Source organism: Cynocephalus volans, chromosome 16 (assembly GCF_027409185.1).
Source record: "Cynocephalus volans isolate mCynVol1 chromosome 16, mCynVol1.pri, whole genome shotgun sequence".
Classification (NCBI taxonomy): domain Eukaryota; kingdom Metazoa; phylum Chordata; class Mammalia; order Dermoptera; family Cynocephalidae; genus Cynocephalus; species Cynocephalus volans.
This window is the reverse complement of record NC_084475.1, coordinates 19,329,196-19,355,452: the sequence shown is the minus strand read 5'-3', so window position 1 is coordinate 19,355,452 and position 26,257 is coordinate 19,329,196. Positions and strand designations below refer to the sequence as shown.

The following is a 26,257-nucleotide window of genomic DNA, read 5'->3' as shown; positions in this document are numbered from 1 at the left end:
CTCTCTCTTCCACAGGGCAATCAGGACGCCACGGCTCCGCCTGAAGCGATGGCCCAGCCCTACCCCCCTGCCCAGTACCCCCCTCCGCCACAGAACGGCATCCCCGCCGAGTACGCCCCGCCCCCGCCGCACCCCACGCAGGACTACTCGGGCCAGACCCCGGTCCCCCCAGAGCACGGCATGACCCTGTACACACCAGCACAGACCCACCCCGAGCAGCCAGGCACCGAGGCCAGCACACAGCCCATCGCCGGAACCCAGACAGTGCCGGTAAGGGACTCCCGGCGACCCCGCAGCCCGGCCCAGGAGCTTCATGGAGCAGAAGGGTGGCCCAGGAGGGCATGAGCGGAGCAGGGTGGGTGGCGGGGCTGGGGGGTCCTGTGTGTGGAGGGGCAGTCCTATGGCAGGGGTTCCTGGTCCTGGGGTCCTCACCTCCAGGAAAGGTGCTCCCAGCCCCTGCCCTCAAGTTCCTGGTCACCTGACACCAAGGCTGTTTGTGGTGAGCAGGTGCGGTAGAGGGGCGGCCAGCCACTGAGGTGTGGGGCCTCTGGCTGGGCCCGGCAGACCCTCACTTCCTCTAGGAGATGGGCAGCATGTCTTCAGCTGCCAGCAACCTGTTAATGGGAAGTGAGGGAAATGGCCAGGACCAGAGGCCTGGGCTGGCCCGGGGTCACGGGACAAGCCGGAGGGGGCGGCGGGGAGGCAGCTGAGGGCCCTCTGAACCGTCCTGGGTTGCAGACGCTCCTATCATTTCTAATCACTTGTAATCTACCTGCTTGGCTGCCCTCCAATCAGATAGCTTCAATTATGTGGTTGTAATGCAGCTCCGGGCGAAAGTGCTGAGCCCTGCACTTCTCAGGTTTCCTGAGAGCACAGGGAGCTGGGAAGGAGTGGCCGGCCCAGCTGGGGTGGGCTCCCCGGCAGGCAGCCCCCTCCCGGAGACCAGGCTGCTGCGAGGCCTGCCCCCACTGCGCCCCAGAGCCCCTGCCAGCCCCGTCCCTCTCCGGGTGCCTTCCTCCCACCCTGCTCTAAGGCTGTGGGTTCACCCACTGTCCCTGCTGGCTCCGTTCCAGTAGCTGGCTGTGCTGGCAGGCAGGCACTAGGCAGTAGGCCAGCACACTCTGCACTGCCTGGGAGTGGCACCTCCCTGGCGGCCTCCCGATGCCCTCCTGAGCTGTGCCCCCTCAGCCCTGCCCCAGTCCAGGCGGCTCCCAAGATGCCACGTGGATGCAAATGTCGCCTTCCCCTCCCCGTGTGGGCAGGGCTCCCCTCAGCATCACCAAGCTCCCTGTGGAGGGAGCCCACCCAGCTGCCCCCAGGGCTGGGCCTGACCCTCCTCTGGTGCCAGCCAGTGCCCTTCCTCCCTGCCTGGAGTGCTGCCCAGCCTGAGTCTGCTCCGAAGCCGTCAGACTTCATTCCCCGGCATCCTGATGCAGCATGACTCCCCCGGGCTCCTCCAGCTGCAGGCCGCAGATGGAAAAGGCCAGGCCCACGGGCCCTAGAATGGCAGCCAAACCATAATTCCTGCTGCTCTGGTTCTGCATCATCAAACCCGTGTGTGCTCAGAAAAGAAAGAGGGGATCCCAGCAGCCAGAGTGGGTTCACCGTGAACAAGTCGTGGCCAAGCGGCTGGGTCTCCTTCTGTGGACTCTGGTAGAGAAGGCGTATCTGGTCAGATCTCTGACAGCCTCCTGTGGACAGGTGCCTCACGGTGGGCCACAGGGGCTTGTCCTGGAAGAAACCACAGGAGACAAGGCGGTCAGAGTCACAGAAGACACGAAGCAGGGACCGATCACTCATGGCTGAGCAAGAGAGATAAGAGCCTGGAAGCCACCCCGCCCCAGTGACACCAGACAACACCTTCCAGGACACACATAAAGCCTTCCTCCATTCGGCAGACATCTGCTGAGCACCTGCTGTGTGCCAGGCGCTGGATTAGCACTGGGGGTACAAGGAAGAAATGACCCAGCCCTGTCCTCTGCTTGTCCAGTCAAGGACAGAAAAGTCAGAAGGGGAGGCCCAGCTTGCCTGTGAGGGTCCACGGGCCCTGGAGAGGATCCCGAGGCACAGCAGGTGCTGAAAAAGCTAATGCTGTGTCCAAAGAGCAGAGCGTCCCAACCAAGAGGGGAGAGTTGAGCTCGCTGTTTGGGTCATGGCCCCTGTACCTCCCCAGGGGAGGACCTGGGCAGAGGACACCCAATGGACAGGCTGCCTTGACCTTCCTTTCTTCAGGCTGGGTCTCTGCAGGTCCTGCAGGGGGTCAGGGTTGTAGTCGGCAGATTCTTCATCCAGGGATCCGGAGGAGAGATGATCACGCTCCCTGACCCCAGGCCCAATACGGGGATGCAGGTGGGACTGCTGGATCTGCAGCAGCAGGAGGACCTGGAAGACCCCCAGAGCTGCCCCACAAAGACCTGGGCCGCTCTAGGATGCATGAGTTCTTGGACCTTGGAGTACTTCCCACCTGGGGAGGGAGCTGGACCAGGTGCCATGTCTGATTTTAAGATTCTAGGAGCCGCCTGCTTCCCAGGGATGCTGCCCCGTTCTCACAGCTGCAGGCCAGACACCTCTGCGTGAGGACAGGTGTCCCCACGGCCCTCCTTGTGGATGTTAGGAGGACTCTCAGCTCCTCTTGGCCCTTCCCCAGGCTGCCTGGTGTTAGGATAGAGGGGGACAGCGGTGGCGGGGGGGGGGGTGAGCAGGGGGACAGTGATGGCAGGTGGGGCTCCAAGTTTTGCTCACACCTGCCCTCTCCGGCCTGGGTCAGGGCCTCCCCTTGAGCTCCCATGATGCTGAAGGGCCCACATGTGGCCACCACAATCCCTGGTCTCTTCTTCCCACCACTTGTGAAGTCCCTCCCGGGCACTGCCCTGGAATGCCTGCTGTCAGCACCAGGTCGGGCCCCTCCGTGGGCCCAGACACTGCCCAGCGGATTTCCTTCTGCTGGTGAGTGCAGGCTGCCCTGGCGGGAGGTGTGGCCAACCCAGCAGGAAAAGGGCACTCAGAGAGCCCATCCAGCAGCCACATCACCCGCCCCACCATAGCCATCACAGAGCGGGCCTTGAGAAGGCTGGTTCCTGCCCAGGCCCAGGGGCTGATGCAGGCCGCCTATGTCGTCCCTGGGACCTGGGGCTAATGGTGTGGATGGGGGAGAGCTGTGGCCCCATCTCCCCACCCCCAGCACCCCAAAGACATGTACCCCGGGCTCCACTCAGGAAAGGCTCTCCTGGAATTTCTGGAACCACCAGGCCTCTTCCTTCTCATCTGCCCTCAGGAGGGTGTCCAGCTGGGAATCAGTGGGAAATCTGTGTCCCAGCCCATCCAGGGTCCTTCCTGACACCTCCATCATATCAGCAAGATGCCCAAACCCCCCTGAGTAACAGAGGCACAGCTGTGCCTGCGGACAGAGACGTGAGGGGTGCCGGGGAGCGCTGTGGGCCACTGGCCCCCTGGCAGTGCTGTGACTTGCGAGGGCCTCGGCCCTAAGCGTCCCATGGAGGACACGGCTGGCACTGATTTCCATGGTCTCCTGCCCTCCAGGGGGATCCCAACCACCCCCAGTGACTTTCCAGCTGCACTGGTTTCCTGGAAGCAGCTTGTCTTCTCTGCCTAGGAGACCTCTTTTCACCGTCCAGACATGCAGAGGACCCTGCGCTGGTAGGGCCAGGGCTTGCGCGTTCCATGAGGAGGAGGGACCAGCTGCCGAGCAGCCGGAATGACCAGGACAGCTGCACGTGGATTCCTTCTCTCGCGCTCTTATCATCTGGCGTCATCTGTGCTCTTTGATGAAAGGCAGCACAGGGTACAGGGTGCGATCACGGCAACGACGGGCCAGGGGACCCCAGGGTCTGCAGCTGTAGGTGGGGGACCGCTGCCCTGGAGCAGTCACTCAGGGCCATGCAGGTGCCAGCACACCGTCCCTGTGCTCCAGGGAACCTCAGCAGACTGAGAGACCTGCGTGAGGATGGAAAGTGCCAGAACAGTGCGTGGAGGGGCACTTTGTCCAGCCCAAGCCTCCTCTTGGAAACTCCCCCTACTCTTCCGATCTTCCACTTGGGCTTCCTCGTCGCAACTGAGGACCTCCAGTCCTGCCCGAGGTCCTCTCTCCTCCTGAAGGAGCCACAGCCTCTGGTCCCTGCGTTCTCGCCTCTCAGGGCTTAAGGAAAGGGCAAAGGGTGGGCCGTGCTTGGAGTTGGGCGTGAGAAAAGCAGAAGAGAAGAGGTGTCGGCCCCACGGTGAGGCTTGGCCATGACGCCACTGCCCCGGCTGGCGGGTAGAAGCAGGCGACATGGTCGGTCAGCCGCTGATCAGTGCCGGAGAGGTGCCTGGTACAGCGTGTCATTCTCAAACAGAGCCCAAGAGGGAGCACACAGCTCCATCGAGGAGAGGCCCCAGTGCCCCCAGACGCTGAAGACAGTCCTAGCGGATGGCTCAAGGCCACATGTGCAGAACCTCTCCTCAAAGGCCAACGGGCTGCCCACCGGGGCTGGCCACATCGGGCCAGCAGAGCTGACACTGGGTCACTGAGTGCCCAGGAGGTCTTCGGAGGAAGAGGATGGAGAGGAAGGAGATTTCCAGGAGCCAGCTCATCTCATGCCGCGTCAGCAAAGCTTGGCTTCGTCCCTGAGACCGGGTGCCGGGTCCTGCCTGCTGCCTGGGCCCGCGTGGACTCACCGGCCCCCGCCCAGAGCCGACTCTCTTGGCCTCTCCATGCTGAGCTTGGGGAGGCGCAGGCAGAGGGGGTGCTGCCTCCTAGGAGGGTGGCGAGGGTGGCACCTAGACCTGCTCCCGGCCCACCAGGCGCTGGCTCTGGCCTTGAATGGGGGTCGGGGGTCCATCATGGCTGGGACCAGACATGGCAGTGGAGAAAGGCACAGAAGAGAAGCCAGCGGCGGCGGGGGAGGTCGGGGGTGTCCCTGCGGATGTCTCCTTTCCTCTGCGTGTGAGAATCAGAACAAAGATCGCTTTTAAAAAAAAAAAAAAAAAAGGAAAGGAAAGGAAAGGAAAGGAAGGCCCTCAGAAAGCGGCTGCGGCTGCCTGCGCCGCTGTGATAAATGGCAGGACGGCCTGTGTCTCCCCTCGGGCGGCGGGTGCGGTTATGCTCAGGGATTTCTCAGCACATCTTACAATTTTACAGTCATTGAACCCATTTATCTGCCGCTGTCCGCAGCTGAGCTGGGGGACGGGGGCCCCTCCCTTCCCGTACCCCGGCCCCGCGCACGGCTCATCCCGCACACCCCATCGCCCCAGTTCTCCTGCCTCGCCCTCGCTGCTCCCCTTTAGGGCCTTTGGGTGGGGTGCCGGGGGCCCCAGCTGCATCAGCACCATCTCATGATCCCCTCCCGGCCCTTCTGGTGGGAGTGGATCCTCTTTCCCCATCCTGGCCGTGCTGACCGCTGCCCTCTGCTGGTCTGAAGCCAGCATTGCATGCCCTGTTCCTGGTGACTCAAGTCCCCTGTCCCCAAGAGCAGCTGAGGGCACAGGTGTGTGGAATGCATAGAGGGGATTTGACAGGGGCACCATGCCCACCCTGAGCACTACATGGATGGAGGAGCTCAGGCCTATGCCAAGATCAGCGGATGCTTGAAAGGTTTCGCCGTGGTTCTACGATCGACCCCACTGGAGTCTAGCACAGGCTTGCATTCTGCAGGGAAGATTGGGACCAAAGAGGACAGCAGCAGCACTGGGAAGCTGGGCTGCTGGGCATCTCCGGCTCCCCCAAAGAGCCCTGTAGAGCCCACGTCATCTTGTTGCCTGTCACAAGCAGGGATCTTGTGCAGGCCAGACCAGGAGTCTCCAGAGGCTGTTATCTGCCCTGCTGCCCCTGCCAGCTGTTCCTACTGCACGGTGCCTCCCTGCCAAAGCCCAGCTCCCGGTGATGGGTTCCTGGGATAGCAGTCAGTGAACTCCAAGGAACAGCTGCCCAGCTTGCCAGAGCTTAAGGGCACCAGTGCCTCGGACAGCCCCAGCCACTCACCCCCTCTTGGGGACACTAGGAAGGCACTGGTTCCACTGACAGCCCCACACCTTGGGGACACATAGTGCTCAGAGAACACACACTCGTCAGAACTGAGCCAGACACGCTTCATATGGCTGACGTGCTGAGACAGGCCTTGCTTTATCATCCAGGCGAGCGCGAAGACAGCAGTTTCCCACGCCATGGAGTGGATGTGTGTCACTTCTCAGCACAGGAAAGCAGAGCTGCATCGCAGGGACATTTGAGCAGGAGGCTCCACACCCCTGCTCTCTCGGACCGTACTCCCAGCCTGCCGCTGGGTTCTGCAGGCTGTCACCAGGGAAGAGGCTGAGGCATGGGGGAGGCTGCTCCTCGATTCCTGTGCAGCCCAGGAGGTGGTGACTCACCTCTGGGCACCTGCTGCCCGGAAGCCTTGTCAGAGGCCTCCACGCTGAGCGCAGAAGTGGGGGAGTGGCCCATCCTTCCAGAAAGGGTAACCAAGATGGTCACTGAGGAGCAGGGAGAGCTGGACAGCCACTCAGACAGGAGTCCAGAGACCGATCTCTTGGCCTCAGCCTGGCCTTGGAGGAGGCCCCACCCCCTGGGCTCCATTTCCTCCACTGGAGCCCAGGCCCTGGGCACAGTGACCGCAGGCTGCCCCAATCACCATCCTGACTGGGTGGCTGTCATACCTGTCAGTGCTCCTCTGGTTGCGGGCGATGGACACCCACCTGAAAGTGGCTTCAGCAATCCGGGAACTGCCTGGAGACCCTTGAGAATTGCTCTCTGGACATCTGTTGTCACAGCTTCTCTCCTCTTGCCACCTCTGCCTCACTGGCCGCCACACCCACCAGCACCTCCATTTGTACCAATTCCAGCATAGCCTCCGGGGACCCTGACCTCCTCTGCCTTTGCTACAGAAAGGATCAGCTCAGCAGGAGCCAGGCTCCCACCATCAGCCGTGTCCCATCCCTGAGGTAGACCTGGAGTGGAGGAGTCCAGTGCAAGCAGTATATTGGGCAGGTCCCACAAAAACCCCGGGGGCAGCAGGAGATTGAAGCAGGAAGGGACGGAAGCCAACAGAAGGTGCATGCCCAGGCTCGGTCCCCACGGCAGCTGAGCTCATCCCCACTGGGGGAGGCGGGCACAGCGAGAGCCCCCTCAAAGGAAGCCCATGGTGGGAGCTGGGGTGTCCTTCCACCCACCTGTGTCTGTGGCCGCCGAGACCTCTCCTGGACAGGAGCACTCCAGTGCTACCCACAGTGCAGCTGCCCAACCAGGGGTATGTAGCAGGGCTGGTGGTCTGCAGTCTGGGTCAGGCCCAGCAGCCAGATCGTGGTGACTGACACCCCATCTGCTGGCCTCTGTCTGTCCAACCAGCCCACATGGATGAGACGCCTGCCACGTGCCTGTCTGTTGTTGCCACCAGGGATGCAGTCAGGATGAGCCAGGCCAAAGGCCAGCCTCGCGGTGAGCACATGGCCCACGCGCTGGAGCAGCCCAGGCAGGAAGAGCCTCGCACACACCGCACCCCACGCCCAGGGCCTTAACCTGACCTCCTCCTCATGGGGAGCTGGGGGTGGGGGCTGGCACATGGGCAGCTTTGTTTTCTGAGACCCAAGTTTCGGAGCCCATCTGCTGACCCGTGCCTTAGAGGAGGCTCCTGGAGGTGGCCCCCGAAGGTTCTGCGTGGTAGCTGCAGAGCTAGAACAGAGTGGAGCCTGTGGGGAGACGGCCGTGAAGGGTCAGCACCCTACGGAGGTGTGTGCCTGGGGCTGGTTCTGAAATCCATCTTCACTTAGCATCGGGCGTTGAAAGCCAGAATGACCCCAGCACTCCCAAAACTTTCTCGGGAACCAGAGTCGTCCATGGGGCTGAGGCCTTGAGGCTTGGCCTCTGTGGACAGGCCTGAGCTGAGGCGAAGGGAACAGACCCGGCCAGGGAGGCCTGGCACTGGGATGGCGGGGGAAGCAGCCTCATGGGCATGGCTTGGGCAAAGGCGCGGGGCCCTCTGGGTTGAGATGCTCCTGTGCGCATTTCGTGGGGACCGTCTGCCCAGATTCTCTTGAGGATCCCGGGCCCAGGGACAGGAGAGGCCACGAGGGTTGGGGGAGAATGTGCTCTCTAGATCCCCCTCCCTCTGGCAGAGGGGGCGGGCAGGCATTGACAAACAAGGCAGCCCCCACAGCTGTGTCCTCTCCCCGCAGCAGACAGACGAGGCGGCACAGACGGACAGCCAGCCGCTCCACCCCTCCGACCCCACAGAGAAGCAGCAGCCCAAGCGGCTCCATGTCTCCAACATCCCCTTTCGGTTCAGGGACCCTGACCTGCGGCAAATGTTCGGGGTGAGTGTGTGCAGGCCCATCCATCCCTACCCCCCACAGCGGCCCTGAGGCCAGAGGGGCTCCCCACGGCCTCTGCCTTCCTACCCGCACATCAGTCCCCCCAGTTTCCTGCTTCTACCATGCAGGGAGCCTCCAGGGTCCTGGGCTGCCTCCCTCCTGGGTCCAGCACCGCTCGGACCTGAATCTGTGGGGCAGGGGTGGGGAGGGAGGAAGGACTCCAGCTCAGGATAGAGGGATCTGTTGGGGCTGCCCCTCGAACCCCACCCTCCTGCTCCCCAGCCAGAAATCTGCCTGCTACCCCTGTACCACCTATCCTCAGGGGCTTCACGGAGTCCCCGAGGGCCTGGCAGCCAGTTTGGTTATTACTCTCCTGTCTCTACCTTCTGACTCCTGTCTCCCTGATCCTCCATCAGAGGGCACCTGGAGGGGCAGCCCAGTTCCCGGCCTCACACAGAGCAATGGCCCCAGCCCAGCCTCTGCTGTGTGCCTGGGGACCAGACACTCAGCCTCTCTGGGCCTGTGTCCTCCCAGTTCCTGGGTGGGGCAACTTGAAAATGCTCAAGAGGTGGGAAGCAAGCTCGTGAGGCTTCCCCTCCTGGACTCTCCAGGCCTGTTCCTAGGTTTTGTACTGTGGGCTCCCCAGCCAGTTGCAGTGTTCTTTTGGGAACATGCAGGCTCCCTGTGGGTCCTATAGGTGCTTTATTCTGTCACTGGACTTGACACCTTGCAGGTGCTGACGCCCACAGGGTGCTGGACTGTTGAGTGGGTGGGGTAGAGGCAGCAGCCAGGTAGCCTTGCTGGGCACAGGACAGCCCCCCAGGCTCCCAGGCCTGCCTTAACACAGAGGACATGCGGCCTGGCCAGGTTTCTCCCCTCTCTTCCCTCTCTCGCCCAAACTTACCTGCCCCTGCCTGCGCTACACTCCCCACCCCCACCCCCACCCCCACCCCTGCCCCACAGCAATGCAGCTTCTGGCTCCTGGACCCCAGCCCTCCCCTCCACTACCCCCGACCCAGCGGGGATTTGTCAGGCACACCGGAGGTACTCCAGAGCAGCCCCCAGATGGACTGGCATTCATCCCCTGACATGACCCCCATAAGTTCACTCCTCATCTTGGGGGCCAGGCCTCATTGGATTAGGACCTTATACTCACTGAGGGACTGGCATGATTGAGAACATCAGATGACCAGGACTCTGTCCCCTCTAAACCCAAGGCCTGGGCAAACTGCCAGACCTGTCTAAGCCTGCAACCCCTCATTAAAGCAGCAGATATTATGGAGCTCCTGCTCCCCTCGACAAGCATCTCTTCACTGGACCCTACAGAACAGGGGACACTGACGCATCCGCTCACTGGGTCCTACAGGATGGGGCACACTGACGTGCATCTGCTCACTAGGTCCTTCAGGACAGGGGCCTTGTCCCCCTCTTTTCAGTACCTGGGGCTTTGTTGCTGTGTGGGTCCACTGGGCCTCATTGCCCCCTTGTCCCCACATCTGGGTGTGTTTCGAGGTAAAGGGAAGCCACTATAAGCTGCTTGCACAGGAGGTTCAGGATGTGCCCCTGGGGATCTCACGGGCATTGTTGGGGGATCTAGTTCACAGGCTCATGGCCTAACCTGCCAGTGAGAGAGACAGAGCTGCCCACTGGGGCTCCAGGCCACTGATGGGGTGAGGTCCTACCGGGTTCAGGTCCTGCTGCTCTGCACCCCACTCACAGCCCAGCTCCACACAGCACAGGCGGTGGCAGTGGGGGGTCCAGGGTCCTGGGCATAAGGCCTCCGCCTCCTCTCTCTCCCTCTGCCCTTCCCTTCCCCCACCCATCTTCACCCTACCCGACTTCCCCTTCCCCTTCTCTTCCCCCTCCCCCTCCCATCTCGGGGAGCCTGATCTTCAGTGGTCTCGAGCCCCATTTCCAGGCTCTAGTGCTTCTCTTTCTCCATGGCACTTTGTCCCCTCCAAGGACTTGTGTCCCTCTCTCTGCCCCTCTCTCATCCCTTGGAGAAGGGCCTCTTGGTAGCCCTTTACCCTTTAGTGTGAATTAGGGGGCACTGTCATGCATTGGGTGTCCCATCCCCACCGTGACCTCCTGCCAGCAGGGAGATGAGAGGGGACACTGGTTATGCCACGCCCACCCACGTCCCCAGCCCCAGCAGGCAGATGCGGCCAGTGCCCTGGCAGGAAAAGCTCCCTAGGGAGAAAGACACAGGCTCCCTCCAGCAGGTGGAGAGGACCGTCCCTGCCCCACTGGACTGAGTGTCTCAAGAGCAGAGCGCAGGCCAGGCCAGCGTCTTAACCCACCCTCTCCTGTCTCCCCCACCCCTCCCCTCTGTCTCTGTCTCTGCAGCAATTCGGAAAAATCTTAGACGTGGAGATCATTTTTAACGAGCGGGGCTCCAAGGTGGGTGCCGCGCAGAGACCGCCACCATTACAGCGCCGGCTGTAGGTCCCGCCAGGCTAACGTGTGACATGTGCGTGTCCTTCCTGGAGAGCTTCGAGCGAGGACCCCTGAGCGACACGGGTGCTTGTATTCCCCGCTCTCCTGCCCCCGCCCCCGCCCCCGCCCCCGCTGTCTGTGTTGTCGCTGCTGTGGCTGCCTTCTCCCTCTGAGCCGCCAGGACTTCTTGCTGGCACCCCAGAGCCCCTGGGCCTGGGTCCCCACCCCCACCGAAGGCCCACCCTCAGAGGTGGCTGGGAGGCTCGGGGGAGGGGCTGCAGGGTGGGCAGGCCAGGGAGGGTGCCCAGCAAAGACAAGCCCTGCTCCCCCCTCCAGGAAGGCAAGACCCCCCACCCCGGTTCCTAGGGTGAAGGTGGGTGGGGCTGCCCCATCCCCCTGTAGGTCCTGAAGCCCAGCCTTGGCCCCAGCTCTCCCCAAGGTGGGATTAGGGGGGCAGGCCTGGCCCCTGGCCAGGTTAGCGTCTCTTTGTATTGACCTGTCCCCTTGGAGGTGCCAAGTGGTCAACTCAGGCTGGGCTCAGGCCGGGCCAGCAACTAACTGCCCCTGCCCGGGGCCCGTACCCCTCCTGTGCATCCTGCCGGTGGCACCAGGACAGACCTCTGGGCTGCCTGAGTCTCTGCTTCAACTCACCTGACTCAACCCCCCTCTCTCTCCCTCTCTTTCTCTCTCCCCCTCCCCCCTTTGCCCTGTCCCCCTTCCCACCCCCCCATTTTTCTTTTTTTTCCTTTTTCTCATCCTCCGTCTTTCTCTCCGTGTCTGTCCTCCTCTGCTCACAGGGTTTTGGGTTTGTAACTTTTGAAACTAGCTCAGATGCTGACCGAGCCCGGGAGAAGCTGAATGGGACGATCGTAGAGGGACGGAAAATTGAGGTGCTCAGATAAGTGTGCTGCTGCAGGGATGCCCTGAGAACGTCCGCCTGTCACCCTGGTCCCCCCAGTCAGCCCCACCACTGCTGGGCACTGCAGAGAGCCCAGCCAAGGTCCCCCGTGGCAGGAGGAACGGTCACGCCAGAGCCCCACGCATCACTGGCTTTCAGCTGAGCCCCAGCACCTGTGTCCCTTATTGGTCTAGGCTTCAGGCTCACCCAAGGGTCCCTTCTCTCCCCTGCATCCTCCCCCCACTTCCTGGAAGAGGCCTGTCCCCAGCCAGGCACACCCCAGAAGTCGTGTGTTCGAGGCTTGGCAGCTGGAGGGACTATGGCCAGCTCAGTCTGTCCCTGAGCTGGGAGGGGACTGGCTCCCCTGAGCTGCCCACCCCTCCCCACACCACCCAGCCCCTGCAGTTTGGCCCCACCCCCTCAGCCCCAACTCCCAGCCCTTGTTTAGGTAGAAACAGGCAGCAGCAGCAAATGGTCAGGGCGTGGAGAGTGACCCAGCCTGTGGAGCAGCAGGGAGGAGGTTTGGGTGGTCCCTCCCAGACACTGCCCCTCTCTGCCCCATCCCTTCCCCTTCCCTGGAGTCTCAGAGAGCTGATGGGCTGCGTGATTCCTGGCTGCAGCTCTGGGTGGCTGGAGGGATGTCTAGACGGAAGGAGGGACCAGCCGCAGAGGCAGAGGCCTTGGGCAGGGCAGGCGGTGCAAGGCCCGAGCCAAGGGTTCCGGAAGCAGAGGTGCTCCGTAGGCACTGGCTTGGCCAGGCTCCAGCCCAGCACCCAGCAGGCTCCCGAGCCTGTGGCCTCACATCCTCAGTCCCACACATGGACAGGGGGGACAGGGATATGGCCCAGACCCCTCGCTCAGGCTCCATCGCCTGCCTTCACTGCTCCCTGCCACATGGGCCTCTCTCCACCTCCTCCATCCCAGGCCGGCCCCTGGACAGCCTGACTGGGGGCTTTCATGTCCCAAAAATAGGACCCAGCCCCTTGGCATCCCCTGCCCAGAGCCTTGCCCCCATGGGCACACATGTCCTGTCAGAAAGCTCTGTGCTATGCAGAGCAATTGAGGACTCTGGCTTCGAGGGAACGAGGTGCTCCCCCAGCTGACGGCCATCTCGGTACCCACTTCTAGGAGGGCGTCAGCTGTCACCAAGAATGTCTCAGGGGCTGGCCTGTTCGCTGGTCCAGAGCACTTTGTGGAGAGTCCACCAGCAAGCTTCTCCAGTGGTCTTGGGTTGGTTTGTGGGAACAGCCACGTGCAGAGCAGGAGCCAGTGGGTCTGGGCTTGGGGTCCTGTACCAGGCTGACCACTAGCCGGTGCTGGGAGCAGTGGGGCCAAGGCTTGCCGCAGGAAGGGCAAAGAGAGGAGGCCCGGCAGGGGGCCAGGCTGGGAAGAGCCTGGGTGCCCAGGGACCTCCCTTCCAGCCCCAAGCCCCCTCCACAGAGGCTATGGGGGAGCCAGAGCAGTGCAGGGCAGGACTGGGGTGGCCAGTGGGCCTGCAAGGGAGCTAATGCTCCCCCATCCTCTCTCTCTCTCTCTCTCTCTGGATAGGTCAATAATGCCACAGCCCGAGTCATGACGAACAAGAAGACTGGGAACCCCTACACTAATGGTAAGAGACCCAGGACCCCCGGGAGGCTGCAGGGGCCACTGGCTGGAACAGAGGCCCTGGGGGAGCTGAGTGCTGCAGGCCAACCTCCTGGGTGCTAAGTGCCCCCCTGTGTCCCTGCTCCCTGGCTGCTGCTCTGCCCCAGTCAGAGGCGGTGGGTGGAATGAGGACAGCTGGGAGCCACCCACACAGACACAGCTAGTGTGTCATCAGAGCCCCCCTGGGCTTTCCCAGCGTGCGTGGCCCCCAGAGGCCACACACACAGGCTTTAGGCACAGCGGGACAGCGGTGGCCTCCTGGATTATTACTTATTTTCTCCCAGGGACACGTATTTGAAGGATTCTGTGGTCAGATATGCTGCAACGACTCTCAGTGTGCACAGGCTCGGGGGAGTGGGGGGTGTCACAGAGGGGCAGTGGGGCCTAAGACAAGTTCCTGGTTCCAGTCCCTGCAAAACAGGAATAATAACACCCACCCCCCCAGGGCTGTAAATGACAAATAGCATCTCTAAGCGGTGGCACAGGCTGGCAAGGGCCCAGGAAAGGATGCTCCACGTGTAGTGAGTGTGACAGTGATCAGAGGACTGTCTCCCCTGGGCTTTGGAAACACTGGAAGTGCTTTGAGGCCCCAGGTTGAGCCCTGCTGGTCCCCAGTGTGGGTAAACTGAGTAATCCTGCCTGTGTCTTCCATGAAGATGAATGTGCTGATGCTAAGTGCTGGCTGCAGAGAGAAGTGGAGAGACCGCTGATGGCCACTGCACGTCTTAACTCCACCCGGCAAGAGGGACTGCCTTGAGTGTGGCTGGCAATGTGTCGGGGCCTTTTCTAGCTCCCGCTGCTTGCCAGGGAGCAGTTTCCTCACTGGGATCTGTTAAAAGCCACAGTGCTGCCCATAGTTGGGACAGGTCTTCCTGCGGGCGTGGACTCCCGGACCAAGTCACCCCCAGCCTCTCATGTCTCGATGTGATGTGGCGGATCTGTCTCGTGATCCCAGTGGCAGTTTGTGGGTCAAGGCAGGGACTCCGGCTGGGCCCAATTTAGACTTGATTATTGTGCCCACCATCCTGCTCTCTTGAGGACTTTGAGATTTCAAATTCTCTCTAAAACTGTGGAAGTGTCCCAGCTTTCCCAGTGTCCCAAGTGCATCCTGGGTGTGACTCTTCTGTGACCTGGTGCTTGGCGAGAAGTAAAAGCGGTAGATACTTTTACAGGGTAAGTGTGATCACTGGGAGCTACAGAACCACTGGAACCAGCTGCCTGCTGTTTGCTCTTCTAAGCAGAACTGAGGAGGATGGAATTCAGAGTGGAATCTATCCTTGAACAATCACGCCCTGTACTGGCTCACAAAGGACACGTGGCAGACACTGGTTGAATGTCAGGGAACAGGGAGAGGCAGAAACCTCTGCGTGCCTTTGCAGCAAGGCAGTTTCCCTTAAGTGTCTCCACTGACCTGGGCAAGAGTGACCCGGTTCTCTGCAGGTTGGAACAGAAGCCCAGCACAGGCTCTGGTGGCCTGTGAGTGCGGCATGACATTGCTTAACACTCTGAAACTCGTCAGTTGGGGCAGAAGTTCCCACCATAGAAAGCAAACTCACCAGGTTGGACCAGGCATTAACTACTTACAGTAGAAACAAAGGGCCATCCAGGCTGCCTGTGTATCTGGAGTTCTGGACAGTGAGCCAGGGCCAGCAGAAAGGTGGGGGCAACAAGACAGCCAGAATTGACAGTCAAGGTGCCCCAGACCAACTAAAGCAGACATTCAGCCTCCAAGCCTCACTCAACGTCTGGAATGGACCCAGAAGACACTGAGGGAAGGAGGGCTCCGGGCCGTGGTCTCCAGGACTCTGCTCCCTCATGGGCATTTTCCTAAGAAGAGTCAGTTCTTAGGATGGAGGTATTCCCAGAACACAAAACATGTCTTCCCTCCTAGTCTCAGATTTATGGAAAATTCCAAAGCCCAGCAATAACATTCAGACACAAAGTCAGGTGATGGTGGACCTGGGACAGAAGGCAGCTCACGGCCTCACCGAGGGTGTGGAGAATCAGCCACCAGGAGGAACAGGCCCCATACTCTCTATCCTAGATGCCTGCAGTCTGCCCGCTACAGTAGGTTAGGCCCTGGTCTGGGGGATCACAAATGGAGTCTGCCACTGACAGCCCAGCCTGGGCCCACTGCCACCCTCTCCAGATGTATCTCACTAGCTACTAGTGAGCTCAAGTCCCTTCTGCCCCTCCTCACACTGTGCACAGCGACAAGGAGCTGGACCTACAGGGCATGCTGCAAAGATAAGACATGGGTAAGCTAAGGCGGGTGAGGGACTGGGCCTGGTAAAATGAGCCCTCCCTGCCCACCCCATCTGAATGCCTGAGGTGGAGCCCACTCAAAGTCAACTGCTTCCACTCCCAGAGGCTTCCAGGTAGAAGCAGGTGTTTGCTCCTGCGTCCTGGCCCACCTGCAGGAAGGGAGAGGCTGGGATGCAGATTACAGCTTGGGACCAAGAGTGGCCAAGGACATGGGCCTGGTGGAGGGCTGCAGGCACGGATTGGGCTTTGCCACCCACCAGCTATGACACAAGATTGCCACGCCTCTCCAAATCTCCATTTCTTCATCTACACAATGGGGAGGGTCTGACCCCTGCCTCACTGGGAGGTCGTGAGGACCCGTGGGGTTAGAACTCTGCGCAGCACTTGTGACGTGCTCAGGAAATACTAGCCATTGCTATTATTGTCCCCAATCCAAAGGCCCTTGCCTCCCCCACCTCCTCTCCAGGCAGCCTTCCTGGCCAGCTGCTTCGGGGACAGATGAGGACAGGAGGGTGGCAAGAGCAGGGCTCAGCATTGGGGAAGGGGAGCCCTAGGAGTTCCGAGCAGGAGGAGGGGAGAGGTTATGGGCAGAAGCCAAGCATCTTTCCTGCAGCCTCTGACCAGCCTGGCAGGTGGCCAGGAGCCCCCACAAGACAGGCCCGGGATGACATGGCTGTGCCAAGGCCAACGACACCAATGTCCTTATCCCAGCCATGGCCGCAGACAGCTATGTAACATGTTCCACTTTCTTTTCCTAATTATCTTCTGTGGAAATTCGTACCCTAAGCTTGTGGGGCTGGTGCCCTGGGGCAGAGGTAGCTCAAGAGCAGACTGCGGAGGGCCATGATTTGGAAAGAATCCAAGAGAGACCCAGGTGGCTGGGTCAGGAATGACGCGCCTGTTAATCGAGGAGGCGGGGAGACCAGCAGCGCTGGGAGAGGGCCCGGGGGTAGGTGTCCTGCCTCCCCCACCCACCTGATTTCGGATTGCGGAAGGAGGGGCCCTGACCAGCCTTCTGCAGAGGCCACGGCCCCGGGGTGTTTCTGGGGTTCCCAGGCGTAGGGCGAGGTGGGGACAGGATGGGGAAGCTGGTGACTGGGTGTCTGCTTCTGTTCTAGGATGGAAGCTAAACCCCGTGGTAGGCGCAGTCTATGGGCCTGAATTCTATGCAGGTAAAGGCTGGGGCGGGGGCGGCCCTGGCCGGGTCAGGTACCAGGTGGGAGGCGGGCCAGGTGGCCGCAGTCAGAGGCGGGGCCAGGGGCAGGTGGGCGCGGTTAAGGGCAGGGCCAGGTGGCTGCAGTCAGAGGCGGGGCCAGGGGCAGGTGGGCGCGGTTAAGGGCAGGGCCAGGTGGCTGCAGTCAGAGGCGGGGCCAGGGGCAGGTGGGCGCGGTTAAGGGCAGGGCCAGGTGGCTGCAGTCAGAGGCGGGGCCAGGGGCAGGTGGGCGCGGTTAAGGGCAGGGCCAGGTGGCCGCAGTCAGGGGTAGGGGCCAGGGGCAGAGTCAGGTGGGCTTGGTTAAGGGCAGGTACAGGTGGGCGGGGGCAGATGGAGGTGGAGGCGTTCAGGGGCGGGGTCCAGGTGGGCGGGGGGCAGGTGGGACTGTGCGTAGGCCCCCTCCTGCTGGCTCCTGCTGTTGCTCCGCCCTCTCACTCTCCTCTCTGGCCCCCTTTCCCGCAGTGACGGGGTTCCCCTACCCCACCACCGGCACGGCCGTCGCCTACCGGGGCGCGCACCTGCGGGGCCGGGGCCGGGCTGTGTACAATACGTTTCGGGCTGCACCGCCCCCGCCCCCCATCCCGGCTTACGGAGCGTGAGTACCTGGGTGGGGGGGGTGTGTGGTGGGGAGGAAAGCCCTGGGCACTGCGACAAGCTGGGCAGCCTTTCCAGACTGGGGGGAGTGGGGAGAGGGGGGGCGGGGCTGCGGGAACCCCAGAATCGAGCACTGCAGCCACCTCCATTGTCAGTACCCCCAACACGGCTGAACATCGCCGAGGGTCACTGGCAGTTAGGGGACACTTAGAGCCCCGGCACCTTGTTGAGATGCTGTGGTGGAGGGGTTGAGGCGGTGAGGGGCTTCTCTAAGCTCTCTCCGTCCATTGTCCCGGGGTCCAGTGCCCTCCATCCCCGAGGGGGGGACAGCTGGCTGGAGGAGGGTGCGGGGTGAGCAGGGCTGGGCCGACGGGCCCCGGGTTTGTGGGAGAAAGGCGCTGACCAGCAAGGTGTTGCTCTATTGTTATACCAAAACAGGGCCCTGGAGCAAACGCTTGTTAAAATGCCAGTCCCGTGGGCGGGGCTGGCACCGTGCCCCCTCCCTCCTCAGCAGACACCGGAGCCGGCCTACCCCACCTCTCCAGCGTTCCCACCACTTTCTTGTCCATTTGCTTCCAGGGTCGTGTATCAGGATGGATTTTATGGTGCTGAGATTTATGTAAGTGCCGCCCGGGTAGGGGAGGGTGGGATCAGCACATCTGTCTCACTGAGAAGTCAGCTCTTCCCTCTCAACCACCTGCTCCCCCACCCCATTCCCCTTGCGTCCCTGGGGGTCCCGGCACAGCCCAGTCTGGCTTGTCCGTGCTCATCAAGAGAGTAGCTAGCGGAGCCCCCGGCAGCCCTAAGATCTGAAGGCGTCTTCTCCACTGGGCAAGGCCTTGTACAATGGGGCAGCAGGGGACTCTCCCATGTTCCTAACTGCAGCGGGGTCAGTGTGTGAGCCCCCAGGGGCACCCGTGTCCAGCACAGAGGCTCGGAGAGAGACCAGAAGCTAGGGGCTCCAGGGTGCCTGCGCTCTCGGGCCTTGATGGGGTCTTTCTCCCCTCATGCGACCGCACTTATTGCTTCCTCTGGCTCAGAGCCCTTGCTGACAACCCCCACCCCACATACCCGGCCGCGCCTCAATCCTGGGCAGTTGCCCATAATTCAGCTACCCACTCATTTAAAGCCAAGATGTCATCTGAGTTAATGCCCTTGAGCCCTCCTCGTGTCCAGGATAGCATTGACGTGCCCATCATCACCCAAGTCAGGAGTCTGTGGCTGGGGGCAGGTCCTTGGGCACCCCCTGTGAGCTGAGGCCGAGCACACAGCCAGAAGTGTAATTGGTACCCACTGGTGGGTGTTGAATGCACAGGTGGACGAGCAAACAAATGAGTGAATGAATGAAATGAGCCACACCCCTGACAGCCTGCAGTCCTCAGACCTCCATTAGATCAGAAGCCAGGTGCCCCAGGCCAGGCAAGGTCGGCAGTCCTTCCTGAGGGGCCCAGCCCTGCAGGGTCTGTGTCCGCCCCAGTTTCTCCCCTGAACAGCCATTTGCTGGGTGAGCCCCACTAAGTCCGCCTGCCATCTCTCTCTCCTATTTGCCTGCAGGGAGGCTATGCAGCCTACAGATATGCTCAGCCAGCGGCAGCAGCGGCCTACAGCGACAGGTGAGGCTGGGGCAGGGAGCTGGGGAGAGGATGGACGAGGGTCCCTGTGGGCACCGGTCACAGCCTGTGGTGCCTGTGCCTGATGGTGCAGGGTCTAGACAGGAGCGCAGGTCCCAGCGTAGCTTGGAGATCTTTGAGTTGGTGAGCCCTTCCTCCCATCATTTCCTGCTTGCACATGTGGGGAGGTGCTGGAGACCCCCATTTCTCAGACAGCACATAACACCTCTGATTCCTGACCCTGGAGGTCTGACAGCCCACTCCCCAGCTCTGGAGGCCCCAAGTGAGAAAGGTAATTAGGAGCTTGGCTTCTGATCCGTGCCAGTGCTCCCAGACCTGAAACCCTCTAGCTCAGAGAAGGAAAGGTGGAGTTTGTCTGCCTCCCTCCTCCCATAGAGTGGGGACCAGGGTGGGCACTGAGCACTGTGGAGAGAAGCCAGCCCTCCATCCAACACACACACACACCCACCCACCCACCCGCCGTAAGTGGCCCTACCCAGCTTTGAGCCCTTGGCCTGTTGGCAGCAGAGGGGTTGCTTGGGCCGTGGGGCCGGGGAAACATGTAAATCCCTGTGCTGGGCGTGCAGTGGGCGCTTCCTCAGGCAGCTCCTGCTCCCGTCTACATGCCACTCTGGCCCACCCTCCCATGCACTGTCTTGTGGGTGTAGTGGGCAGGGTCCCACACCCAGCCCTGTCCTCTAAGAAGCTGAGATTTCATTGCACAAATAGGATAGGAGGAAGGTCATCAGGGGACACAGTGCGACCTCCTCGGTGGCGACATCCCTGGTCCCTCCCACATAGATCTTTTCTCTTCGCTGCAGCCCTGTCCCCAGCACTTTGCCCCTGTCCTTTCTGGGGATCGTGGTTCATTTTCCCCCAAACAAGCTCTGGGAGGACTCCTTTTCCCTTCCGTATGGCTCCAAGTAGAACATGTGGCCCATCATCAGGGTCTGCATGTACCGATGTATTGAGAGGGTGGCCTGTTGTGTTCCAGACCCTTCCTTCCAAACAGGCATGAAGGACGGCGAGGAGGACTGTGCAGGGGAGGAAGGGGGCCTTGCAGATGGGATCCCACTGGAGGATGCCCACTCAGTGTCTGGGAGGAGGCGGGAGGCCTGTTGCCGGCTACTCACCTGCCCCTATCCCCCACCCCAATGCCCCACATCTCCCTCCCACACTGTCCCCCTAGTTACGGCAGAGTCTATGCGGCTGCTGACCCCTACCATCACACCATCGGCCCCGCAGCAACCTACAGCATTGGAACCATGGTAAGGAGGTGGGACCCACCTGGCCGTTGGCACCAGTGATGACCAGGAGGGTACAGCGCTGCAGTGGGGTGGGGAGAGGCCCAGATCTCTGACCAGTGCCTCAGTCCTGGCAACTGGAAGGACCACGAGCTGGATTTGAGTTGGGGCTGGGGGAAGGCTTGCCCCTTTGTGCCCTCTCTTGGTTGGGGGTAGGAGTGTCTGACCAGATGATTGGCCCACCAGTAATGTCTGGTCTTCTGGGAAGCATCCTGGTGTGACACCTTTTTCTGAGCCTCATAACTGCCATCCTGTTAGGGCCTCTCCACTCCCACCACCTGGAAAACCAAAACACCCAAGCCAGGGCCACCTCTCCTCCCCATCAGAGGCTCCAGGGGTCCGAGGGCTGTTTCTGCAGGTGTCTACTTTCCCTCTCGTGGGCATGTCTTGCCATGGCCCCCCAAGTCCTGTCACCCGCCATGCATACCGTTTCTCATATCAGGGAGGGGACCCAGGGCTACCCACTCACCCAGCCTCTCCTCCTCTGGGGTCCAGGGCTGTACCGCAGTCTCATCCCACAGGTGATGGGGTGGTGGGGGCAGGGCAGGTGGAGGGGGTGCACTTAGGGTGGGCCCGGCTGAGGCCGGAGGTGTGCGGGCCAGCGTGTCTGTGTGTGTGTGTGTATGGCCAGCTGTCGACACATGCAGCCCAGCTAACTCTGTACCCCAGAACCTGCTTCCAGTGGACACCTACCTCCAGAGGGGTGTTAATGTTGGTTTTTAGCTAGCGTGGCATCCAGCATCAAAGATGAAAACATTTGGGGGGAGTCAGGAGGGAAGGGATTCAGAGGCAACATGGGGGGATCTTTTTTCCATCTCCCTTGGTTTTGATCACTCCCTCCTGATTTTTGTTTTGTCTTTTTTGATTTTTCACAAGTCCAGAAATCCCAAGCAGCCTGCGGGGACTGCCGGCAGCCTCAGGGAGCAGGCCCCGCAGCCCCTTCCCAGGCAGGGCTCCCGAGCCGGCCTGGCCCGGCCTTCAAGGCAGGTGCTAGCTAGAAGCTTTCATTAATTCACAGAGGGGTCCCTCTTATTTTTAAGAAAATAAAATTTTATTAATCTTATTTTTTACATTCTAGGATGTGGTCGCGAGGGTTCCCTCTTGTGTTTCCATTTTTTTAAGATTTTATATTTTTTCCCCAAACTTTTCTTCTCTTATAATTGCCATTTTCTTCCCTTTTCTGGCAAAACTGGTGGGTGGGGTGGGAGGCTCCTGTGGCACCTCCCTGTCTGGGTCAGCCTAGGGGTGTAGGAGGGCTGGAGCACCGAAGACCTGTCCTTCCTGGCAGTTACAGGGCCTGGCCCAGGCTGGGCCCAGGAGGAGCCCAGTGACCCTGGTGAGCACCAGGGCGACCCAAGAGAGAAAGCCCCTCAGAGCTGTGCCCCTCCAGGTGAAGCTGGCTTTGGTGGCCCCGGGCTCTTGAGCCAACGTCGGGGAACCCTGTCAGGAGCTCCCTCTGCCTTCTCCTTACTTCCTGCACAGCCCCCCTGGGGTACTGAGGAGGTGGGGCTCACTCGGACCTCCCTCTACTTAAGGACAATGGAGGCCGGTGAGGGGATAGGCCTGAGTCCAGAGAAGTGGCCAAGAGACCACACAGAAGCCGGTGAACCAGAAGCACTGTAGGCTGATGACCCCAGAGCCTCCCTCCTGGCCCCAAGACCACCACCGCTACAGAAATAGGTCCCAACCCTCCTGTTCCCATGATGACTCGAAGCCCATTCTCCCCAAGGAAACTGATAAGGGGGGAAGAAAACGGGGGAGAAACTTAGCTATTTCTCTTTTTGTTTTTCCTTATTTTTTTTTCTTTTTGCTTTTTTCTCCCCTACCAAAAGGCGGTACTGATTGGCTGTTTTTCATCTTTGATGTTGCAGGCTAGCCTCTGCCGTGGAGGGCACAGCCGCTTCACCCCCTACTAGCAAGAGACCCAGCCCCTAACAGCATTCACACTGCCTGCCTATTACAAACCAAACCCAGCCTCCAAACACCAGGCACAGCCACCAGGAGGACATTGCGCCCCTCCCGGTCAGCGACTCGCACCGCTGACCCTCCGCGACTTTAAAACCCATAGATTTTTACCTCTGGCCAGCTGGTCCCCCCCCCCCCCCATGACGGTGTGTGTGTCTTTGGCCCTGGTTCTCCTGTATGTCTGAAACCTTGGTTTCCTGTTCTGACTCTGTTGATGTTGTGCTCCCCAGGCCACTCCAGGTACAGTATGCACATAATGGGGTGGCCGGGCTGGGGCAGATCAGGCAGCCTTCTCCACGGGACTGGCAGTAGCGCCCCTCGAGGGTGACACCCACATTTCACGGCTACCCAGGCTCCTCAGAGCCACAGAATCACCCGGCCAGGCCTCCCTGGAAACCACCACATCGGCCCTGTGACCCCAGCCCCTAGCCTTTCCCTGGTGTTCTGTGCCCTGATGCAGGGAGCCGGGAGCTCCAGCCTTCCCCATGACGTGGGTCTCCCCAGACTCGACAACAGTCCTGTCCGATCCTCACCCAGCTAGTCACAGGAGTAGCCTCCTCCTCACTCCTCAGCCTCATTCAGCTGAAATCAGTATTTCTAATTAACTTTTACTGGTGACGTTTCCTGCCAAAGTAGTCACAAGCATGTCGCGTGCTGTGCAAACTGCTGTGGTCACGACAGTTTCGGGACTCCTCAGCGCTGTGTGGGAAATGGAAATGGGGGGGAAACTGCCCCTGCCCCAGCCGCTCCCTGCCCTGCAGAGCTCCGCGGCCCCTGCTCCGCCGCCTGAAGAAGGAGTCTGGGTCCTGCCAGCAGGGGGCGCTCCCCGGCCCCTCCACCCAACCCCACCGTGGCGGGGCCGGGCCAGCCCTGCACTGAGTGCTTGTTCTTGAGCCGCAGCCCTGTCTGCCAATTCAAAGTGTCTTTCTGTTGGGGTACATTTCAGAACAGGGGGTCCTCAGTGGGGAACACGTGAGCAACAAAGCGGTGCCCTTGCTCAGGCTTCCCCAGGGCAGCGCTCTAGGCTGGCTTCCTGCACGGCCACTCCGCCAGCCCGGCTGCGACAGAGACTGTGTGCATGGTGGCCTGCGGGTCCCGCCTGGCCCAGTGTGTAGGTCTCCTGGGGAGATGCTGGCTGGGGCCTGAGGTCCAGCCGAGGCAGCCCTGGTAGCTGCTGGCCCCACTCAGGGGGAATCGGCCAGGATAGGTGGGTTCCTGGAAGGTGCTGGCCTGAGCACCTGTACCTGTAGCTCTGTAACAGGAAAAAGTAGCCCCCAGCTTCTGGGTCAGCCAAGGCTGGGCCTCTGGGGCTGGAAGGCCAGCTCAAGGGTGGGGGGTGGGGTCCCCACTGGCCCCCTGCTATGGAATGGGGCCCCTCACCTCTCACTCCCATGACTGGCGCCTTCAGCCACCTCATCCAGGCCTGTCCTCATGGCCCGTGCTGCCCCCAGCCTCTTTCCCCATGCCCTGCCCTCTGCCCTGGTCCTCCGTCCAGCCAGGCCCCCCTGACATCTGCCCACCCCCGCAGTCCATACACCCTCAGCCCTGCAAGACAGGGGTCTGCTTTAAATACAGCTTACGGGAGACGGCATGTTCCCCAAAGCTGGGGAGCAGGTTGGGGGTGCTAGGGTCAGGGCACTGGGCCACCATGTGCCTGGCAGCTGCTCCCGAGAAACCGCAAGCCCTGCCTTTCTGTTTCTGTTGTAGTGAAACCTTCCACCGTTTCCTTCTTGGACCATGAAGGGCAAAAACAAAAAAAACAAAAAAAATCACAAAACAGAAAACACACAAAAAAGATGTTAACATCCAAGCAACAAAAAACCCACCAAACCAAGAGGCATCCAACCAAGTCCGCGTCCCGCGTCCTGGCCGCACACCTGCACCGAGGGAGCACGTCCAGCAGGGGGCGCCTGGAGAGCGGCCCCACGGAGGACAAGGCGGGCCCCTCCCGCGTCCCGCGCCCCTGCCCCGGCCGGCAGCGCTGTGCAGAAGTGCCCCCTCTGCGTTTCACGCAGTGGGGTAGAGTTGGAGGGGAAGGCTGTTGGGGGGATCTCTGTTTTCTATCCAGTCTTCCTTTCCTGGCTCCCACTCCCAAAGCATTGTGGGCTCTGCGCGGGAGCAGGCCCGGGCCTGAGCAGGGAAGAGCAGGCAGGCAGGACTTGATCTTTGTTGCCAGCTGTGCCAGTGGAGGGGATGGCTGGGTGGGGGCGGGTGGACAGTTTTTCATCCCTGGGGGCTCCGGCTGGGGCCCCCGTCACCCTCATATCGTGTTCTCTGGGCCCCAGCTCCCTCCCCTACGCCACGCAGCTCCACCCGCGCCCTCAGCCTGGGGAGGAAGCTGTCCGACCAGCAGCCCTGGGGTCCAACTCCACCAAAAAGGGCTGACGTAGTTTCAGAACTCCGGGGTGCCCTTCACCCTCCTGCCCCCCCAAGAGAGGGCCCCTGTCTGGCTGCAGAGAGGTGAAGAATGCCCAGCTGGCCAGGAGCCATTCCTTGCACCTGAAAGGTTGGACAGGTGGGTCCTCGGGGCCAGGACTCGTTCTTACTGGCTGGCTGTCTCTCTGGAGAAGGCCCTATGCCTGGGCTGTGGGAGTAAAGGCTGACCTGTGCTGCCTGCTGGGGTGCAGCCCTCCCTGCCACTCCCCTGCAGAGCCCAGTCCTGCTGGGGAGCAGAGGGCAAGTGACAGGCTGGGCCCGGCTGCACCGTGAGGTTGGGAGTCACATTGCTATGGTGCTGGATGGCCATGGCCAGGACAGGGACCCACAGGAAGTGGGTGGGCAGCAGGCCCACAGCCCTGTCCCCTGCTCCCTGGGCAGGTGTGGAGGCAGTGGGAGTAGCAGCAAGGGTAGCAGTGTTGGCCCGCCAGGCGGTGGAGGGAGCAGGTCAGGGAGTAGGTAGGAACCCCTCGCTGGGCAGGAATTGCTGGAATAGGGGAAGCAGCAAAAAATTACAAACCACCCGGGCTCACAACATGGCTCCACTGTCTCATGAAACTTCAAAAAAAAAAAACATACACCTCACTTTATATTCAGCATCAGCTACTGAAGCGATCGAGTCGGAATTCCCCTTTTCTATTCCTGGTGTACATAGCCCCGCGCCCTGCCTGCGGCTCTGTCCTCTGCGCAGAGCCCTCGCTCCTCTGCTGTTCTGGACCCTTTTCTTGCAGCAGCTCAGCCCCCTGGTCCCGGGTCCCCCTCCCCCCGGGCTGTGGCCGAGCCCCAGGCTCCCTTTCGTACCATTCTGTATGCTTCCAAGGTGTGACCATTCAAATTAACAGTATTATTATTAAGATTATTAATAAAGCTTTCTTTCTTCAAACCAGGACAGCTCTTTTGCTTTGACAGCTCCCAAGCAGAGGGTGGAGGGCACACGAGGACTAGGGTGCAGGGTTGGGACAGGCAGCTTGTCCTGGTACACAGCCTGCCTTTGGCTGGAGCAGGTGGCACTAGGGAAGTTGGAAGACCCTTCTAGGCAAGGGACTCTAGACTCCCAGTCCTCTTCAGACTGGCCCTCTGCACTCAATCCCAGAACACACTGGGTGGGTAGTCGGAGGCTCCCGCTAGCTGTGTGGTCTCGCCACACTCCCCAACAGGTTCTGAGGCAGAGGGTGGTGGCCCTGGTCCCTTTTTACCTGGGCAGTCACAGTGCTGGGCACAGCGTGACCTAACCAAAGCAGAAGATGCCCCAGGAGGCAGAAGGGCTAGGCTGGGTGGCCTCGCAGCTACCTCTAGCTGCACTTGATCGACTAAATGCAAGAGGGCACGGAGCAGGGGGCGGAAAGCAGGGCTGCTGCAGAGGCGCTGGCCCTGCTGCTGGGGGAGGAATGCCTCCAGATCTCACCGTGGCGCTTGGCAGGGCCGGCCCCAAGCCGCAGGCCAGAAAGAGCTGTGTTACTTTGGTGAACCCTCTTCTCCAGCCCCCAGGATCCAAGGCCCACTCCTGGGAGGGTGGGCAGGAGTCAGAGCAGTGAAGAGGGGCAGCTGGAGGAGGGGCAGGGGCTGGGAAGGGAGCCCTACACCACGTCTCACC

General features: G+C 61.1%; 1 protein-coding gene across 5 annotated transcripts; it reads left to right on the top strand.

Moving 5' to 3' along the window:
• On the top strand, nucleotides 1-22,178 carry RBFOX3 (RNA binding fox-1 homolog 3). 5 transcript variants are annotated; one of them, XM_063081245.1, is made up of 11 exons: nucleotides 1-264; nucleotides 8,164-8,301; nucleotides 10,645-10,698; nucleotides 11,532-11,624; nucleotides 13,181-13,241; nucleotides 16,660-16,713; nucleotides 17,133-17,349; nucleotides 17,928-17,963; nucleotides 18,896-18,961; nucleotides 20,148-20,226; nucleotides 22,134-22,178. In XM_063081245.1, the coding sequence occupies exons 1-11, from the start codon at nucleotides 49-51 to the stop codon at nucleotides 22,176-22,178; spliced, it is 1,059 nt and encodes a 352-aa protein (XP_062937315.1). In that variant the 5' UTR covers nucleotides 1-48. The 5 variants fall into 5 exon arrangements, with proteins under 5 accessions (XP_062937315.1, XP_062937314.1, XP_062937312.1 ...); XM_063081244.1 differs by having other exon boundaries at nucleotides 49-270; nucleotides 8,167-8,301; nucleotides 17,217-17,349; nucleotides 17,928-17,967; nucleotides 18,903-18,961; XM_063081242.1 differs by having other exon boundaries at nucleotides 49-270; nucleotides 8,167-8,301; nucleotides 17,217-17,349; nucleotides 17,787-17,967; nucleotides 18,903-18,961.
• The last annotated feature ends 4,079 nt before the right edge of the window (nucleotides 22,179-26,257 follow it).